This window comes from Trichechus manatus, unplaced genomic scaffold, assembly GCF_000243295.1.
Source record: "Trichechus manatus latirostris isolate Lorelei unplaced genomic scaffold, TriManLat1.0 scaffold00027, whole genome shotgun sequence".
NCBI classification, from domain to species: domain Eukaryota; kingdom Metazoa; phylum Chordata; class Mammalia; order Sirenia; family Trichechidae; genus Trichechus; species Trichechus manatus.
This window is the reverse complement of record NW_004443963.1, coordinates 13,295,085-13,315,590: the sequence shown is the minus strand read 5'-3', so window position 1 is coordinate 13,315,590 and position 20,506 is coordinate 13,295,085. Positions and strand designations below refer to the sequence as shown.

At 46.8% G+C, this 20,506-nt stretch overlaps 1 protein-coding gene across 1 annotated transcript in view; it reads right to left on the bottom strand.

Moving 5' to 3' along the window:
* The window catches only part of TOM1 (target of myb1 membrane trafficking protein), a 48,148-nt gene extending 29,769 nt beyond the window's left edge, over positions 1–18,379 (bottom strand). Inside the window, exon 1 of the mRNA XM_004373807.2 lies at positions 18,215–18,379. Within this exon, the coding sequence (XP_004373864.1) occupies positions 18,215–18,266 (52 nt within the window). The 5' untranslated portion in view covers positions 18,267–18,379. The remainder of the gene's footprint in view (positions 1–18,214) is intronic.
* Between the last annotated feature and the right edge of the window lie 2,127 nt (positions 18,380–20,506).

Genomic DNA, 20,506 nt, shown 5'->3' with positions numbered 1-20,506 from the left:
AAGGGATAGCTGAGGCTCAGAGAGGGTAGGTGACTTCTCACTTGTTGCACAGCTGTTTATATGCCAGACCTGTTCCAGGCACTGGGGATACAATGGTGGACAAGGTGGACATGGTACCTGCCCAATGGTGCTCAAAGGAGGCTGAGGCCACTCCGAACCCAGGTCTGTTGACCCCAAAGTTCCCACCCCTCCAGGGCAGAGGACAGAAGAGCTGTCTCCGTGTGCCTTGGCAGGGCCCTTTCCCAGCCAGATAGGCGGCCATCCTGCAAGGCAATGCCTGGGCTGGGCCAGCACGTCAGCTCCCTTAAACTGCGGCTTCTGTGACCTGTTTTGAAATGGGCCTGACCTCAGTTCTACCCTGGGTCCCACCTTGGGTCCTGCAGCCAGATGGATGCCAGGGTGCCCCAGGACACATGCCAGGCAGCTCAGGCAAGGGATGGACTGCTTTACTCCCTAGACTATGGCTGGGAAGGACCCAGGGAGAAAGGAGATAGGAAGCGCCTACTCAGAAAGGGTTCATGCCACAAACATTTGCTAAGCTCCCTCTCTGTGCTCCATTTCCCACCCCTGAGGACTCACATACAGACAGAGCCACATGTGAAGAACCAGAGAGAGCTTGCAAAGTGCTCTCTGAGCCCAGGTGGCCAGGCCCTACTTTGGGGGACTTTGGGGGCTGTGGCTAATCAGACAAGCAGGACCTGTTCCTCCTTCAGAGGCTCCCTTGCAGGGATCCCCAGCTACATGGGCCAGAAGGCTTAGAGTGATCCTGGATACCCAACCCCCATCTAACTGGTCACAAAGTCTTGTCAATTCTAGCTTCCGAGTCTCTCTCCATCTGTCTGCTCCCTTCTTGCCATCCCCTCTGCCATGGCCCTTGCCCAAGCCCCCATCTCCTCCCTCCCAGATCATAGCCTCAGCTTCCTCCCTGCCTCCTGCCTTGCTCCTCCCAATCTATTCTCTGTTCTGTCCCAGAATGAACTCTCTGAAATATGAAAATGACTGGGTCCCACCTGTATCCCAAGCCTTCAAAGGCTCCCTAGGGGTGACTCTAAACCCTCAGCCTGGCCTACACGCCCTTCTACAATAACAATATTTTAACTTCCAAGTGCCCACTATATACCACAGAACACCAAGTACCACTATCTGCTCATATACAGAATGAGATTTAATCCTTGCAAGTCTGAAAGGGGGACATTATTGCCGTCATTGAACTAATGAGGAAACTGAGGCTTAGGGAGATCAGTACCTTGAAAAGGCCGCATAGCTGGGGAGGGGAGGAACGGCCACTGTCGCCATAGCCCAGGTCCCTAATGCTGCCCCCCTGCCTCCATCCTTCATCAGTGGTCCAGAGCTCTGCTTCCTGGGAAGTGTTCTTCTAGACCACCGGGCAATCTGCCCTCTCCTCCCAGACCCCAGGGTCCCTAGCTCCACCAGCAGTTCTCCAATCGGATGCCCCTGTGACCCCTGAAAATGATGGGCTCTTCTCTTCTTCTGGGGGAGAACGTCAAGGTTTTAGAGGGCTTATGGTAGTTGGGAAGGGCAAGCAGGCGGTTAGCGGGACAGCTGGGATATTTACGGGTAAGAGAGAACTCCATACCAGGGACTCAGGGTGCGTGCAGAAGGACCCCTGGAGCCCAAGTCTGACGCAGACCTGAGCAGGGCTGGCAAGTTCTTTAGCTTCCAGTGCAGTTGGCAGAGCCATTAAGAGGACAGAAGGGTTTTTTAAAAAAAATTTTGGGAAGGGGGAGAGAAGCAGCCTAAACAGGAATAGGGAGAGGAAGAAGAGGAAGAGGCAGGAGAGACACAAGGCCTATCTGAGCAATTCAAGTAGAAGAAAGGTGTGGGGAAACTTTCGAGGCCGTCTGCCCAGGCCAGGATTGGCCCCACACCCTCTGACCATCCCCTGCAACCTCCTTCAGGTCTGGCATAAATGGCAGGAAGGGGAGAGTTCTAGGACTTCCTTAAGAAAGATTTCCATGGAGTAGGCGTGCTCCGTTAAAGGAAGAAATTTAAACCCACAGGGATCTGGGGATATTTGTTTTGTTTTTATTTTTAACCACAAAAAGTAACTCAGCTGGCTATTTTAAGAAGCTGAGTGTATTTAAGAAATAAAAATGCTGACAACAGTTACCAGTTACCAAGGGACTGATAACCACCTTCCCACTTCTGAGCAGTTGTCGGGAAACTTCCAAAGGATCCTGGGGAGCAGCTTGCTCTGGTTCCCCAGCTCAACTGATCAGGCCCTGCAAACCTCTGCTGTCAGTGGGCTGTGGAAGTGCTGTCTGGGGCCAACAGGCCTGTGGTTTTAGATCATTGGGCATCTGCCTGTTTAGTTGTTTGTCCTCTCCATGTTGGGCCTGGGGCAGATACCGCCTCCCCAGAAGGCTCAGACAGTCTGCCTGGCATGATGGCAAGACCCACCTGTCCCTCAGAGAATCAGGGTTGGGCTGTGAAGTTGAATGGGCCTGGCCTCACCTCTAACTCAGGCAGCTCGGGCAAGGATCCACTCCTCCAAGTCTTGGCTTTCTCATCTGCAAAACTGAGCTAAGACTGCCTGCCTCACAGGGTGCTGTTACTTTTCAGAGACAGGTAGAAGGTAGACGCTGAGTAACTGTCAGGAACCATGACTGTAACTTGGACCAAGAGAAGGAAAGAGTGGCCCCCAAAGACACACCAGGCCTACCCACGCTCCAGGCAGCTGGGCCCTTGGTCCTGGTCCACTCATCCCCAGGTGTGACCCAGAATCCCTGGCATGACAGCCTGTCCTCTCGCCACAGGGGAAGCTCTGCTCCCTAGCTGTCCCATTCCCAAACTCCATTTTCCGGCTGATTTGGAAGAGGCCACTTCTGAGGATGCTCAGTGGAACCATGGTCGGCATCACGGCTGCGAGCGACACTGACCACCTACGTCCCCAGTCAGCCTTCTAGGAAGCAGTCTAGAGTCTTCTCCCCATACATTCAAACAGTCGCCAAGTCCTGTGGATTCCAGCTGCTGAACATATCTCAAAGTTGCCCCCGACTCTGTCATCACTGAGACGGCCCTGGTTCGGGCCCTGTCACCTCCCCCAGGCCAGGACCATCACTTCCACCCTTGGCTGCTTCTCTTCAAACATAAATCTAGTCAATATTCTTCTCTACCTAAAAATTGTCGACTCCCTGTTGTTTGAGGGTTAAAAACCTGAATGCTTGGGTGCAGAGAAGGACATTTGTGACTGACCTCAGCCACAATCAGCTCTGCCCCCACTGTCCCCACCCCGGGCCTTTACATGTCTTGTTCTCTGAGGCCTGTGGCTTCTGCCTGGAATGCCTTTCTTCCATTCAATCAGACATCCATTCTACAAATAACGACAAGAAAGATCCAGCACCACTGCCGCCACCACACACACTTACTTGGCAATTAATGAGGGTTAAGCACTTCATGCCAACTCAGTTACCCCTCACCACAACCTGTAAGAGAGATGCTGAATAAACTGAGAGGCAAACAGTGGTCAGCGACTTATCCACAGTCACATAGCCTGTAAGCTGCAGAGAAGAGACTCGAACCCAAAGAGGTCTTGCCCCCATGCCCCTACTTTTTTTTTTTTAATTGTTTTAAAAATATATATATAACCCAACATTTGCCAATTTAACATTTTTCACGTGTACAATTTAGTGACATCAATTACATTAATTACATTGTGCAACCATCACTAATCACTGCCAAATTTTACATGACCCTATGGAGAAACTCAACGCTTCCTCAACAATGACTCCCCTTTTCCCCCCTCCCTCCCGCCCCTGGTAACTACTAGTGAACTTTGGTCTCTATACATTTGTCTCACCTAGATATTTCACATGAGTGAGATCATACAATACTTGTCCCCACATATCTACTCTTAACCATTCTATTACATGCCTCTCAAACACACTCAACATAGTCTGGGTCCCAGGGAGACATCGGTGAGCAAAACCAACAAGGTCCTGCCCTCAGGGAGTTTACAGTCCAGTGGGAGGCCACAAGTGACATGACAAAATGCAAAAGTGCCATGACAGAAAGGACCAGGAGCTGAGACAGTACAAGAAGTGTTGAGGTTTGGATGTGGCGATATACAAGAGGAAATGAGTTGACTAAGCCCTACTTGTCTTTTAAGGCCACACTGCAGTGTCAGCTCCTCAGCATTACCTCCTTCTGGACAGACTGTGTCACTCCTCATACCATATGGTGACAATGACATGGTGAATAACAATAACAAAATGACCCCCATCCACTGAACATCAATTAGAACATCAATTAAGCATCGGCTGTGCGAGATGTTTGGCATACATCCTCTCCTGTTACCGCCCACAGGCCCCTCAGGGTATGTGTGAGTGAGGCAGCAATTGGGCACACAGGTTAGTGGCAGGAAGTGGAGGAGTCAGGATGTAAAGCCAGGCCCATGTGACTCTAAACCCCTGAAAGTGCTCTCCACTCTCCTCTGTCCCCCTAAGGACACCTTTAACTGCCTAGGGTGGACTCGGAGCTCCTGAAGGGCACAACTGTTTTCTATTAATCTGCACCTCACCGGAAGGTCCCTGGGTGGTACAAACGGTTTATGCTCAGCTGCTAACCAAGAGGTTGGTGGTTTGAACCCACCCAGCAGCACCACAGAAGAAAGGCCTGGCGATCTGCTTCTATAAAGATTACAGTCAAGAAAGCCCTATAGAACTATGCAGCTGTAAAGAATAATGAGGAGTCTGAGAAACATCCTGTAACATGGATGAATCTGGAGGGCATTAAGCTGAGAGAAAGAAGTCAATTACAAAAAAGACAACTATTATATGGTCCCACTATTATAAATAATCAATAACAGACAGACACACAGAAAGCAAAATTCTTCGGTGATTACCAGGAACGGAAGGGAGAGGGAGGGAAAATCACTTTCTTGATAGCAGACACTTACTACTTTTGGTGATGGGAAAGGCAATCCCAAAAATGGGTGAAGTCAGCACAACTTGATCAAGTAAATAAAGACAGTAAGAAGTACACAAGACAAAGGGACAATTTTGATAATTTTGCAACAACAGTAAAAAAATTAAAAAATATATATGTGGTAATGTAGGTAGATATGAATACATATATGTGTATAGGAAAGCATATGAGAGTAAATGCATGCGCAGGTATAGGTGTATCTGTAGGCATGTGTATATACACATTTGTGTGTGCTGCATATATATCCACATACACCCACATATATAACAAACCACATAGGGGGCACAGTTACAGAGGCTTCCCGACATATCCAAACAACTCTCGGGGTTGGTTTACTGGATCAAAAGGCTTGGGAACATAGTCTCGGGGGACAACTTAGTCAACTGGCATGACATAGTTCACAAAGATAATGTTCTACATCTGAATTTGGTGAGTAGCGTCTGGGGTCTTAAAAGCTTGTGAGCAGCCACTGAAGCTACAACTATTGGTCTCTACTCGTATGGCGCAAAAGAGAATGAAGGAAATCAAAGGCTCAAAGAAGAAACTAGTCCATGGGACTAACAGCCTACATGACCCAGAACCTCTTCAAACCTGAAACCATAAGAACTAGATGGTGCCTGGCTATCACTACTGACTGTTCTGACCAGGGCCACAATACAAGGTCCCGAATAGAATGGGAGAAAAATGTAAAGCAAAACTCAAATTCCTAAAAAAGGCCAGAGCTACCGGACCAATAGAGACTCGAGGAACTCCCAAGACTATTGCCCTAAGATACCCTTTGAACTTGGAATTGAAGCTATTTCTGCAGGTCACCTTTCAGCCAAATAATAGACTGGCTTATAAAATAAACAATATGACCTACGAGTAATGCGCTTCCTTAAACAATTAACTATATGAGACCAAAAGTTCAACAGTTACCCAAAAGCAAAGATGAGAAGGCAAGGAGGGGAAGGGATGCTAGATCAATGGAAACAGAACAAACAGAATGGAAGCAGAAATTGTAACCAATGGCACAGAACAATGTGTATAAAAATTGTTAAGGGGGAACTAAATTTGCTGTGTAAATTTTCACCTAAAACACAATAAAATATTATTTTAAAAAAAGAAAGAAAGAAAACCCTACAGAGCTCAGTCCTACCCTGTCAAACATGGAGTCACCATGGGTTGGAATTGACTTGATGGCAACAGGTTTGATTTGGTTCTGGTACCCCACCAGGGCCTACCCTCTGGAGGGCAGAGAGTAGAGGTTCATTAAATGTTTGTGTAATGACTGAGGCTTCAGACTGTTCCAATTCACTGCTCAGTACCTGTTTTCTGCTCCCATCTTCCCCTCCTCCTAGTAAAAATGGACAGTATTTACTGTATTTCATTGATTCTAAGCACCCCTTCCCCTTTTCCACTCTGATATTGGGCTGTTTCTTATAAATGATGACCTGGCAGAGTTTAATTGTCAATGTTTTTTCATTTTACACTTTGTGGTGTTTCTGAATCGGTGAATTAAGGTTTGCAAATAGTAAGACATTGTCTTAAAGGACAATGTCAACTATGGCAGACCTATGACTAAGTCAAGGGCAGGGTTCACTCACTAGGGGATAGAGAAACAATAGGGGTTAGCTGACAATGATAAAACAATGACACTCACGAGGCACAGGAGCACACCTGGTGTAAAGCACTGAGGCTCCTGTAGGCCCTTCTTCAAGAACCTCTTTCTACTGATCTGGTGCCCCAACCAGGGCTGATGTACAGCAATTTTCTTTGTAGACCAAACCTATTTAATGCTACATGTCCATTATAAAAGTTATCTACTCATTCTAAAAGTAATGATACTTTAGAAAATATAGAAAGTTCAGAAAGAAGAAAAAATAATGTTCACAGTTTTACTACTCAAATGAATCAGTTAACCTTTGTGGAGATATCCTGCTCGTCTTTACTGTTTCGATGCTTAAAAAAACACATCTGTATAGTAATAATTATTTTTTAAGTGTGTAATGGTATTGTGGTTATGGCTTGTTTGTTTTTTTAAATAGGAGCTCTTATTCTGTATTAGAGACACACTGAAATATTCATGAATTATGTTTGGGATTTGCTGTAATACTCCTTCATTTACTTTTCCTTTTCCCATGATCCATCCACCCAAGTACCTTCTCATCCCATCTCCCATCTATTCCCCTGTCCACCCATCCTTCTAATTGCCTTCTACATGCCTTCCTCCCCACCCATCTATTCTCCCTTCCACCCACCTCTACTCTCTCACCATTATTCTCTAAGCAGCTATTGTTTGTCTAGCCCTGTGCCAGGTGCTACAGGGGCAAAGATGAAGAAGATATAATCCTTGCTCTGGAAGAGGGTCTAAAGTAGTAAGAGAGTAATACTTTGACAGACATTTTCAGTACAAAATGCCAAGTGATAAAACTGAGGTAGGTCCATCTAGCTCAACTGGCATAACACAGTTTATAAAGACATTGTTCTACATCCTACCTTGGTGAATAGCGTCTGGGGTCTTAAAAGCCTGTGAGCAGCCAGTTAAGATACTCCACTGGTCTCACCCCTTCGGCAGCAAGGGAGAATGAAGAGAACAGGATACAAGGAAAAGATCAGTCCAAAGGACTAATGGACCACAGCTACCAAGGCCTCCACCAGACTGAGTCCAATACAGCTAGATGGTGCCCGGCTACACCACTGACTGCTCTGACTGGGATCACAACAGAGGGTCCTGGACAGAGCTGGAGAAGGATGTAGAACAAATTTCTAACACACAAAAAAAGACCAGATTTACTGGCCTGACAGAGACTGGAGAAACCCCAAGAGCATGGCCATTATTGTACAAATCCATTCTGGAAGGACACTGATGTTTTCACTAAAAGGAAATGCGGGAGGTCCCTTTCGATTCTAACGGGAAGCAGTGAGGTGGAAAAGTTTGGAGCATGGGATTTGGACACAGACAAATCTCATTTCAAGTCCTGACTTGAGCACTCATTTGCTGTGCAAACCTGGGAGAATTCCTTAACCTCTCTGTGCCTCAGTTCTGCCTCTGCAGATAGGGATAACAGACGCACTTCCCTTCCAGGGCTGGGTGATGGGAAGATGAAATGCATTTCAAGCATGTTGTAGCCTACCTAGCACATGGTAAACACCAGAACAAATGTTACTCACTACAAAAACATCAACCCAAAACTGAGCACTCCATTGTTTGAAAATTTCAAACACTCCCATAAAATACATTTTTATTTAATATTTTATTTTTTTCATTGTGATTTAGGTGAAAATTTACAGAGCAAATTAGCTCCTCATTAAACAGTTATTACACAAATTGCTTTGTGACATTGGTTGCCAACCCTGCAACGTGTCAACACTCTCCCCTTTCTACCCCAGGTTCCCTGTTTTCATTCATCTAGATTTCCTGTCCCTTCCTGCCTTCTCATCTTTGCTTTTGGGCTGGTGTGCCCATTAGTCTCATAAACATACATGATTGAACTATGAAGCACCACCCTCAGAGGTGTTATTGTTGGCCCTACAGACCATAAAATATATTTTTAAATCACATACATGCAAAAGCCATTTTTTCCAGCCAGCAAATTGCCTTGAAGCCTACTTTCCAAATGAGCAATTCTTCCCAGACCTAGCATGGAAAGTTCCATCAGTTTCCTACATGGCTAAGCCGCCCTTCCTCAAAACCCTGGCTGCCTCTCCCTGTCATTCTTTAACCACAGGCCGCAAGAGGAACCCTAAAATACCTTACGGAAGGCATTACTTCCGCAATCCACAATTTTAAAGTGATGTAACTAACTATAGCAGGCAACTGAAAAAAATTTCGGTTAGAAGGAGGATTTTTAAAAACTATACAGGGCAAGAGGGGACAAGGTTGTAAAAGCAGAGACTTTAAGTGACTGGCCGAGGTGTGTATGACATGTTTTTTTTTTCTTCTCTCATTTGTGGTTTGTTTTTTTTTTCCCCCTGCACAAAATGCTCTAAATTGCAGAGAAATATGCTGGCGCCTACTGTTATTAGGTGCCATTGAGTCTATTTCGATTCATAGTGACCCCATGAGACAGAGTAGAACTGCCCCATAGGATTTTCCTGGCTATAATCATTACAGAAGCAGATTTGCCAGGTCCTTCTCCCGCAGAGCTGCTGGGTGGGTTCAAACCACTAATGTTTTAGTTAGCAGCCGCGTACAAATCATTTGCGCCACCAGGGCTCCTTCATTTGTAAGTGTTGAAGATGTCACTGACAACCTGGGTGGTGGAGGATGGAGAAAGGGGCTTATACTGCATCAGTGCAAACACATTCAAACTGAACAGCTGCCACCTCTGTCTGTCCTGAAATTCTCCTGGTCTAGCTGGCTCCTTTCTCCTCCTCCTCCTCCCCTGGCTCCTTCCTTCTCCACCTTCCCTCTCAGGAGCTTCCAGCTCCCTCTCTTGCATCTTGCACAGCAGTCTGGCTTTCACGGCACTTTTCAGTGTTCTACGCATAAAAAGTTGTCATGTCCATGGAGGCCCGCACGGGTATCGCCACTCTCCTGAGGCTCACGGGCCGGGAAGGAGAAGAGCTGGCACGTGACCCCAGCTCTTCTGATGCAAGGTCTAAGCTCTGACCTACTTCAGGCTGCTTATGTCAGTGTGAAGGAGCCCTGGTGGTGCAGTGGTTAAGTGCTCAGCTGCTAACCAAAAGGCCGGTGGTTCGAACCCACCCAGCGACTCTGTGGGAGAAAGACCTGGTGATCTGTTTCTGTAAAGATCACAGCCTAGGAAACCCTACGGGGGGCAGTTCTACCTGTCACATGGGGTCACTATGAATTGAGAATTGACTTGACAGCACCCAACAACAAGTCAGCGGGGATCATGTTAGGTGGGCTCATGGGCACACTTAGAAACATGTTTACAGTTACATATTTATCTTAATGTAGACTAGGAAAAAAATGAGGTAGCTCATCAAAGCCATCATCTTATGGATATAATTACATTACGTGAGGTCAAATTTAAAAAGGTGAGTCAATTAAAGGAAAAAAAACAAACCAAAACCAAAACCAAACCCGCTGCTGTCAAGTCAACTCCAACTCACAGTGACCCTATAGGATAGAGCAGAACTGCCCCACAGGGCTTCCAAGGAGCTGACGGTGGATTTGAACTGCTGACCTTCTGGTTAGCAGCTAAGCTCTTAATTATGGCACCAGGGCTCCAATTAAAGGAAAGCACTGCGAAAATAATAATACAGGTGGCATGTGGGCAGACAGAAGTCACAAAGGTGGCACGTGAAGGACAGAAGTTGGAAAATGCTGGCCTAGATCAACGCCTCCTTGGTAAGGAGGCAAAGAGTTAACTTGCTTCTTGAAGGGGTAGGGTGATGGCCCAAGCTAATTAAAAGACACTTAAGTTTTTTTTTTTTTCTCCTAAAACCAGAAAAACGGAAACCCAGGACTTTACTCTTATTTCTTTGAGCTCAACGAGAGAATAAAACCTATTCACCAGTTCCAGCCATAAGGTCAGGCAAAGGCCTTAATTCCCCAGTGAGAATCGGCTCCACCCCACACCCGGAAACCTGACCTGTCTGTGAATATGGCTGCCACCCAGCCAGTGACTGTGCATTCCCTGGTGACACAAAGACCAACACAGAGGCTGCGCTGGAGTCACAGACCTGGGTGGGCACCTTGGCTCTGCCACTAACTGACACTGTGCCTGGGCAATAATGATAATACCAGTGAGTAACCACAACAGCTAACAATTATGGACACTTCCTATACGGCAGGCACCAGGTCAAGTGCTTCACAACAACCTCACAACACAATAAACCTCTGCAACAGGTACTACTATTATCTTTATTTTATAGGCAAGGAAACTGAACAACAGAGGGCTTAAGTGACCTGCTCCAGGTAACAAACCTGGAGAAGACTGGACCTGGTGAAAGACTATCAGTCTGACTCAGCAGTGCATTCTTCTTCTTCTTTTTTTTTTAAAAAAATAATTTTATTTATTTTGTTGTTGAGAATATACACAGCAAAACATACACCAATCAACAATTACTACATGTACCATTTTGTGACACTGATTACATTCTTTGAGTTGTACAACTATTCTCGCCCTCCTTTTCTGAGTTGTTCCTTCCCTATTAACACATATTCACAGCCCCCTAAAACTCCTATCTAATCTTTGGAGTTGGTGTTGTCAATCTGATCCCGTGTAGACAGTTCTTAAAAGAGCATAAAGCTCAAGGCAGACATTTTTACTAGTTACGGTAAACTACTGTTTGGTTTTAAGAAGACTTGGGGGGTATTTTTGGTTTAAGGTTTAAAGATTATCCCAGGACAATAGTTTCAAGGGTTCATCCAACCTTCATGGCTCCAGGATGTTGGAGTCCATGACAATTTGAAATTCTGTTTTGCATTTCCCCCCTTCTGATCAGGATTCTTCTATGGAATCTTTGATCAAAATGTTCAGTAATGGTAGCCGGGCACCATCCAGTTCTGGTCTCACGGCAAAAGACGCAGTTGTTCAGGAAGGCAATTAGTCACACATTCCATATCCTACTCCTATTCTTGACTCTTCTTCTTCTGTTGTTCCAGCCGAATAGAGACCAATTGCACCTTGGATGGTTACTCGCAAGCTTTTAAGACTTCAGGCACTATGCATCGAATTAGGAGGCAGAACAGAAGCACTAAACATGTTATTAGGCCAACTAACTGGATGTCCCATGAAACCATGACCCTAAACCTCCAAACCAAGAAACCAAATCCCATGAGTTTTTGGTTGTACATAAGCAGCCTCAGCAGCTACCAAGAGCATACTCTTTTTTTTTTTTTAACTGTATTTAGATGAGGGTTTACAGAGCAAACTGGTTTCTCATTAAACAATTAACATACATATTGTTTTGTGACACTAGTTGCCAACCTCACAACATATGAACACTCTCCTCTTCTCGACCTTAGGTTCCTCATTATCAGCTTTCCTGTTCCCTCCTGCCTTCTCGTCCTTGCCCCTGGGCTGGTGTGCCCCTTTAGTCTTGTTTTGTTTTATGGGCCTGTCTAATCTTTGGCTGAAGGGTGAACCTCATAAGTGACTTCATTACTGAGCTATAAAGGTATCCAGGGGCCATACTCTCAGGGTTTCTCCAGTCTCTGTCAGACCAGTAAGTCTGGTCTTTTTTTTTTAGTTAGAATTTTGTTCTACATTTTTCTCCACCCCTGTCCGGGACCCTTTATTGTGCTCCCTGTCAGAGCAGTCAGTGGTGGTAGCCGGACACCATCTAGTTCTGCTGGGCTCAGTCAGGTGGAGGCTGTGTAGTTGTAGTCCATTAGTACTTTGGACTAATCTTTCCCTTATGTCTTTGGTTTTCTTCATTCTCCCTCGCTCCAGATGGGGTGAGACCAGTGGAGCATCTTAGATGGCCGCTCACAAGCTTTGAAGACCCCAGGAAAGAGCACACTCTTGATGCCTTACTGAGAGTATATTACTCTGCAGCCTGGAGACACAAAGCCCTTTCTGGACATTATCCCCTGTCATCCTAAGAAAGACTTGAGCTCAAGTCCAAAAGTTACAGATTAGGAAACTGAAGCATCAAGACATGAGGGCTCCCCAGGGCACACTGCTATAAGTGGTAGGGAGTCCAGCTCAGGGACCCAGAGTTGGAGCATCCTCAAGCATCCCAGGTGTGCGTGCTCTGAGACTCCACTTTGAGGAGTACTGTCCACCATCCTCCTCCTCTGACTAGCTATGGAGGTCAGCACGCTATGATCACATGAACACGTCAGCATATGAACATGCCAGATTCAGTCTGCTGCCTGTTTCTCTATGGTCTACAAGGTAAGAATGCTCTTTATAGTTTTAAATGTTAGAAAAAGAATCAAATGAACAATAATGTTTCATGACATCTGAAAATTACATGAAATTCAAACTTCCGTATCCATAAATAAAGTTTTATTGGAATACAGCCATGCCCATTTGTTTACATATTGTCTACAGCTGATTTTTTTTTTTACAATGGTTTTTAATATATTTTCAGAATTGTGCAACCATCACAATCAATTTTAGAACATTTTCACCACCCCAAAAAGAAATCCAATACCCATTAGCAGTCATTCCTCATTTCCCCCAACCTGCCCTCTAGCTGTTGATGACTTGACTCCAGTTTGTGGTGACCTATGTGTGTCAGAGTAAAAGTGTACTCCATAGGGTTTTCAATGGCTGATTTTTCGGGAAGTAGATCACCAGGCTCTATAGCTGATTTTGTGCCATTAGCAGCAGAGTTAAGTAGTTGCAACAAAGACTGTATGGCCTGCAAAGCTGAAAATATTTACTACCTGGTCCTTACAGGAAGTTTGCTGGTCTGGTTTACCATGCCAGCCAGGGCAGGAATCCCCTTCATAGCATCCCTCCCCTCTGGCCTTGGCCTTCACACCTCCAGTGATGGGGAGCTCACTACCAAAAAGGCAGTGCAGTCCATCTTTGAAAGGCCCTAGAGATAGCTATTTATACTGGCATTGAACTCTTTCTCCCTGTAACATCACACTCTGCCCCTTGACCCTTGTGGAATCAATTCTATCACTCCTCCACAAAAGCCATCAGTTTCTTCCTTCTCTTTAGTATCAATCCTTCCCTGTCCACATCCGTCACCTCAATTGTTCCTCACCAATCCCAGGGGATGTAGAGGAAAAACGGTATCGTCTCCAAGTTACAGATAAGGGGATGGGCAATGGAAAGGAAACGTGACACAGTCAGGAGTAGTGCCAGAGCTGAAACTAGGTCTCCTGCCTCCCAGCCCAGTGTCCCTGCAGCAGTATCACTTGAGTGTCCAGTTTGGTTTCCAGCCCATTACTCCCAAAATGGCACTCCAGGGGGCCTGAGGCGGTCTCTCATTTCCATTATTCCTGCCTCTGTGGCTCCCCTGGCTCGGCCTTTGCGGATCCAAGGACTGTTCTCACTGACTTTTCCACCTCCCCTTCACCCCAGCACTCAGTCTTAGGCTCTGAGCTCTTCTTCCCTCACATCTATCACACTCCTACCCCAACTCCTGGGAGTTGGTCTCAAGTGACTGCCCATATTTACAGTCTCTGTTCTTTGCAGCTTGCTTTCATGAGTCAGCTGGGTTTCTGACTCAAAGTACTAGCGAAGAGCTGACAGCCAGAAATGGGAAATGGGATCCTTAGTGGTCTCCTGATATCTGTCTATAAAACACAGCCAGTAAGATTTGTCCTCAGATAATACTAGGAAAGAATTTTGAAGTCCTTGGAAGAAGAGGGTCATGTATACACCATCTCATATAATTATCTGGAATCCTTTCAGCCACAGGGTATAGCCCTTGGGGAGCTCCCCTACTAACAGAGAAGGGTGAGTGACCTGGCTATTGCACTGACCCATGTGTATGTAATAATCTAGAAAGCTACTCTGTGGGTAGAACAGCAACTGTGAACCTTGGAAGATTAGACTAATGTAAATTCAAAATAAGCACTGATGGGCCAGACAGTGGTGAGGGTACAAGAGATGACTCGGGCTCTGCAAGTGGAGAGTCCAACTCTGATGACTAGCTGTGAAGCTCCAGGAAGTGGTATCTTCCCTAAGACTTATTTTGGTGAAATGAGTAAAAACGGTAAAACATCATGGGGTCACCGTGAAGATTAAAAGCTAGTTCCCACCACTAGTATAACACATGGCACATATTTGCTCACCAATGTGACTTTCCTTTCCCCGCTTCCCTTCTACTGTGCCAGGCACATGGTAGGTGCCGGGGGTTGGATAAATCAGGTAGAGTCCCTGCTCTCAAGAAGTCCAGTCTAGCTGTGGAGACAGGCACACACAACCAGTAACAGAAAGGGATGGGGCTACATTGATGTGATGATGGTAGGAACAATAAAAATGATGATGATGATGAAGATGGCCACAGCAAGAGTGAATGTTTATTGCACACCGTGGTGTGCCAGGTGTTCTCCAGGGATTACTCCACTTCATCGTCACAACCACCCTGGGAAGTGGTTATTATCATCCTTCTACAAGGGAGGAAAGGAGTCCTGGTGTCACAGTGGTTAAAGCGCTCAACTGTTAACCGAAAGCTCTGCGGTTCGAACCCACCACCCATTCCACAGGAGAAAGATGTGGCAGTCTGCTTCCATAAAGATTACAGCTTTGGACACCCTATGGGGCAGTTCTACTCTGTCCTAGGGTCACTGTGAGTCAGAATCGACTTGATGGCAACGGGTTTTTTTTTTTTCCACAGGGGAGGAAGCTGAGGCTCAGAACCTACAGTCATCCATTGAAGCAGCCACAGCAGTTAGGATGATGGTAGTGCAAAAAAGGCAATGGTTGGATCTGAAGGGGTCAGGGCAGGCCTCAGGGAGGAGGTGACAATGCCCTGTGCCTGGAAGGATGAGTCTGAGCTCCTCAGTAGAGGATGTAGCAGCAGGCATTCTAGGCACAGGGACTGGCAAGCCCAAAGGTGTGTGTTGGGGGACAAGAACTTCGGGGGTCAAGTTACACTCACTCCAATTAGCATCATCACAGAACCCACTGTGCTTAGGGATGTCAACTCTATGGGGCTCTACTCTCAGCCAACAAGGAGACAGGAGACAGTAGGCTTGAGAAGAGATTATTTCACTCCTGCAGTAAAGAGAAGCCTGGTTTACAGAAATGTTGTTGTTGTCTTTGCTATGCTTGAGCCAATCGTTGCAGCCACTGTGTCAATCCATCTCATTGAGGGTCTTCCTCCTTTTTCGCTGGCCCTCTACTTTACCAAGCATGATGTCCTTCTCCAGGGATGATCCGTCCTGATGCTGCATTCAAAGTACGTGAGACGCAGTCTCACCATCCTTGCTTCTAAGAAGCATTCTGGTTGTACTTCCTCCAAGACAGATTTGTTTAGTCTTCTCGCAGTCCATGGTATATTCAATATTCTTCACCAACACCATAATTCAAAGGCATCAATTCTTCTTTGGTCTTCCTTATTCATTGTCCAGCTTTCGTGAACATATGATGTGACTGAAAATACTATGAAATACAAGCAGCTAATATTAGGTTCAGTATCAATAATCACAGGTTCAATCACCTTCTGCCTCTTTACCTAAAAGAAGAATGTGAAATCCTGAGGGCATTAACTCAAATTGCATGTATTCTTCATTTAATTCTACTTTTAGAGTCTCTTCAGCTTTGGTTCAAATTTCGATGGCTCTGGGGAGTTCATCCCAGCTCTACTATTAATTCACTGGGGTCTTGGAGGGAGTCATAGTCTCCACCTTCTCCTCTCTGAGCGTCAGTCTCCTCGTGTAAAATGAAGGCTGGGCTAGAACAGAGGTTTTCAACATGTGGTCCCTGCACCAGCAGCATCAGTGTCACCTGGGAACTTGTTACAAATGCATTCTAGGGCTCCACTCTAGACCTACAGAGTGAGAAACTCTGGAGGTGTGCCCCAGTCGACTGCTTAAACAAGCTCTCCAAGGATTCTGACGGGAACCACTGGGTTAGAATATCCCCAAGGTAAAGACTCTTCCAGCAGTACAAATGGTTTGTGCTCTAAGGTACTCATGATTTAATAGCATGCTCTTTGGACAGAAGTATTTCTTGCCCAAGGCAGGTAACCCTTCAGGGTAAGAACAGAAGCTAAGTTTTCAATGACCAGCTAAAGTCCAGAGCCCAGGTGAGCTTTTCCAGAAAGCCTCAGGAATAAGCGGTTGATTTTGAAGGGCAGATTTTTTTTTTTAAAGTAGGAAGTCTCAATTTTGGCATGTGATAAAAGCAGTGGTGTCTGTAGTTGGAGAAACAAAGATGAGAGGAGAGCTGCTTTCTCATTTGGGCTCCAAAACAATGACTCACTGTCGGGTGTGTGTGTTACCAGCAGGGCCGTGGTCCTCTAGAGAGCAGCTTCTCCTCCTTGATCCAGGAGCTTTTTGGTGTGTAATCCTTGACTGCCACTCCCCCTCCCCTCCCCCGCCCCCCATCCCACTGACGAGAAATGATTATAAAACCTCAGAAGAGCCACCCACAGCCACAGAGCTGTGTCAACTAACTTCAGTGAGGTTTGGGTTCCAAAACAGTAAGGACAGAAAGAATGTCTGAAAGATCTAATTTTCCTAGTCTGGATTTAAGGGTGAAAGTTATCAAAAAGATGAGGAGATCATTTCACAGTACTGCCCCAAGGTTCTTCATGCAACAAAGGGGCACAGGCAGGCTGTCCCCGGAAAAGTGTCCTTCCTATGGTGCCTGTGTGGAAGGCGGAACTACAAGATTTCCAGGGATTCATGACCCTCACTTTCTTGTATCTCAGTAAGTGATAATAAATATAACAGCTTTTTCTTATATAGCACTGGCCATGTGCCAGGCACTGTTCTAAGTACTTTACAATTATTAACATATCTGTCTTCCAGCCTTTCGATTAGCAGCTGAGCGTTAACCATTTGTACCACCCTCCTGTTACAGGTGATGAAACCTCGGCACAGAGACCTCAGTCACAGAACTGCTAAGTCTCCAGTCAACAGGGTGCCAAGAACGAAGGACAGCAGCCAGGAGTCAGGCGACCTGGGCTCTATTTAAGCTATGTGTCTCCAACAGAGCGACTCAGCCGTCCCACCTACTTAGAAATGAGGGAGGCAGAGTCAGGTGGTTTCTAAGCTCACTTTCAGCTCCAAGACTCTGCAACTCTATGAGGAAAAATAGCCATGGCAAACAGGTCCTGAAATCTTGGTGTTTGAGGCCTGTCCTCCTGGTCGTGTGGGCTTCACAGCACCTAGAAGCGTGCCAGGCTCTGAGTCTCACAGTGCTCGAGGCCCGGGAGGGTCCCCTGTCCCCGCAAGTTGCCCGCCCAGACCCTGAGCCCTCCTCTCCCCAGTCTTGGGAGAATCGGCTTCTAGTCCTTCTCAGGTTTCCGTGTCCGGAGAGGCCGACGAGCCTAGAAGGCGACGCCAAGAGCCCGGGCGGAACCCCTGCTGGGGAACCGACGAGGGAAACAGTCGCAAAACCACGCAGTCCCTTTAACACTGAAAACTTTCTACTTAGATTCGGGACCCCAGCCGACGCACATTGGCTGAGAGCGGCCGCAAGGGCCCGCCCTCTCTCTTTATCTATTGGCTGCAGTAAGCATCCATCACAACTCGAGGTTCCCTAATGGACCAAGGCCTTGTCAATCAAGGGGGGGGCGGGTGACTGGGCGGTGCCAGGTCGGTGAGAGACGCGCCAGCCGCCTCCACCCAGCTTCCCTCCAGTCAGTGACTGGAGATCTGGAGGCGCCCCGGGGGGACCGGGCCCGGGTGCGGAGCACTGGTACAGGACTGTGCGAGGCTCCAGGGACTCACCGATGCGCTGTCCCACCGGAGAGCTGAACGGGTTCCCGAGAAGAAAGTCCATCGCTGCGGCTGCCACTGCCACCAACCCAGGGAATCAGCTGACAGCAACCGCCAGTGCCGCCGACCCGTCACGTGACGCGCCGGACGGCTAGCCAGGAGGCGCGGGCGGGGCGGGGCGGGGCGGAGGGAATCTGGAGCGAGGCGACAGGCCCCGCCCCTAACGTGCGAGGGTCTGGCGCGCCGAGGCGGAGAGCGATGACCGCACTGCGACTTACCCGGAGTCAGTGGGACGTCACGCACCGTGGAGGGATGGGGGCCTCGGAAGCTTGGGCCTTTCTGAGCCACGCCCTCTAACTTTCCTGTTAAAAAGGGTTTAGGGGACCTTGGTCGAAAAATTTCACTTTACGCATTTTGAAAACTGGGTTTCAGACCTGGGGAATGACTTGAGTAAGGTTGCACAGCAAGTTCAGACTACAGGTCTTACTGTCTTAGCTCTTAGCCCTGTGACTCCATTGACCACACACTGAGCCCTGGGGTTGACAGCCTCTCTGGCTGTTTTCTGTTTGCCCTGACAGGACTCTTCCTATTTGGTATAGAAGTCTCCCTGCTCCAAGATGCGCCCTGCTTGCAGGCCATATTCACTTACCTCAAACAGGAGGCAAGGGCCAGGGGTTTGTGACCCCTTAGGACTGAGCGCCAACTCAATGATTTGCAGCTAGGGACAGGATGGAGCACAGGGTGGCAGAAAGCACGCTCATCTAGTCAGGAGTGGGGCCTGGGGCCTGTCTCTGCCATTAATTCACCGTGCGATCCAAATACCGAGTTTCTATTTTGTGCCCTGGATGTTGGAATTAGATCAAGGATTCTTAAATTTTTTTGGGTCGCAGGCTCCCCTGAGAGTTTGCATAAGCCAAGCATGAGCCTTTCTGAGGAAAAGACAGAGACACAATTTCCTTATAACTTCGGAGAGTTTATAGGGTCCCTGAAGTACAAAACTGGACCCCTAGTTAAGAATCTCGAAAGGCCTCTCTCAATTTATGTAAGGGGGGAGTACATTTAAGATGATCTTCGTGTCTGATACTTTGCATGCCTTTCATTTAAGCAGTATTGCCTAGTTGCATGGAGAATACTTAGGATGAAATTTTTTTGGATTCTTCCATTAACCAGCTTTCACATCCCCCTCTTGGGTGGTCATCTGCCAGAAGTTCTTGCCTTCTTGCTTCACTCTGGTTTAGAGTGGTTGTAGGCAGAAGAACCTAGGCTTTACTGACAATAGTAAAGCAGCCATGTTAATATTAAATACCTTCCTAAGGTAAACATGTCCCTTAAGACTGACATGGTACATAAATGTAATCTATTCTATTTAAACACTTTTAGACAAAAATCAAGATACTTTGCTTCCAAAATTTAGAATCAGAAACCACCCACATGTCCCAAAGCAGGAAGTAGAATTACATTAACTCCATACAAACGGAATACTATACAGCTGTTGTGAAGGTGGAGCCCTGGTGGTCCAGTGGTTAGGAGCTTGGCTGCTAAACAAAAGGTCAGCAGTTTGAATCCACCAGCTGCTCCCTGGAAACCCTATGAGGCAGGTTCTACTCTGTCCTATAGGGTCACTATGAGTGGGAATTGACTTGATGGCAAAGAGGAATTATGATGGTTGTGTGTCAGCTTGGCTGGGCCATGATTCTCAATGGTTTAGCAGTTATGTAATGATGTATTTATCCTCCATGATGTGATCTGACGTGATCAGCCAATCAGTTATAAGGGGAGTTTCCTCGAGGGTGTGGCCTGCATCCTATATATATATATATATATGGACATTCTGGCAAAGGTAGCTTGCCTGCTCTGGATCCTGTATCTGGCTTGTAATCATCTGACCTCCAGTTCTTGGGACTTGAGCCAGCAGGCTGCCTGATGTCTTAGGCTGGGTTCTCTAGAGAAACGAAACCAGTGAAGTATACACACACACACACACACACAGGCTTGGAAACAGGGAGGTGATGTTAAACTATTTTATGGATGGAATATGGATGGATGTAGAATGAGACAGAGAGAGAGAGAGATTTATCTCAAGGAAGTGGCTCATGTGGTTGTAGAGGCTGGCAAGTCCTAAGTCCACGGGTCAAGCATCAAACTGGAGGCTTCTCCTGACTCATGTAGCTGCAGAGTCTGACGAACCGAAGATCGGCAGGTCAAACGGCAGGCTGCTGGCTCACAGGCTGCAGAGGCCAATGAATCCCAAAATCAACAGGCAATATGGCAGGCCGCTGGCTCAAGTCCCAAGAACTGGAGATC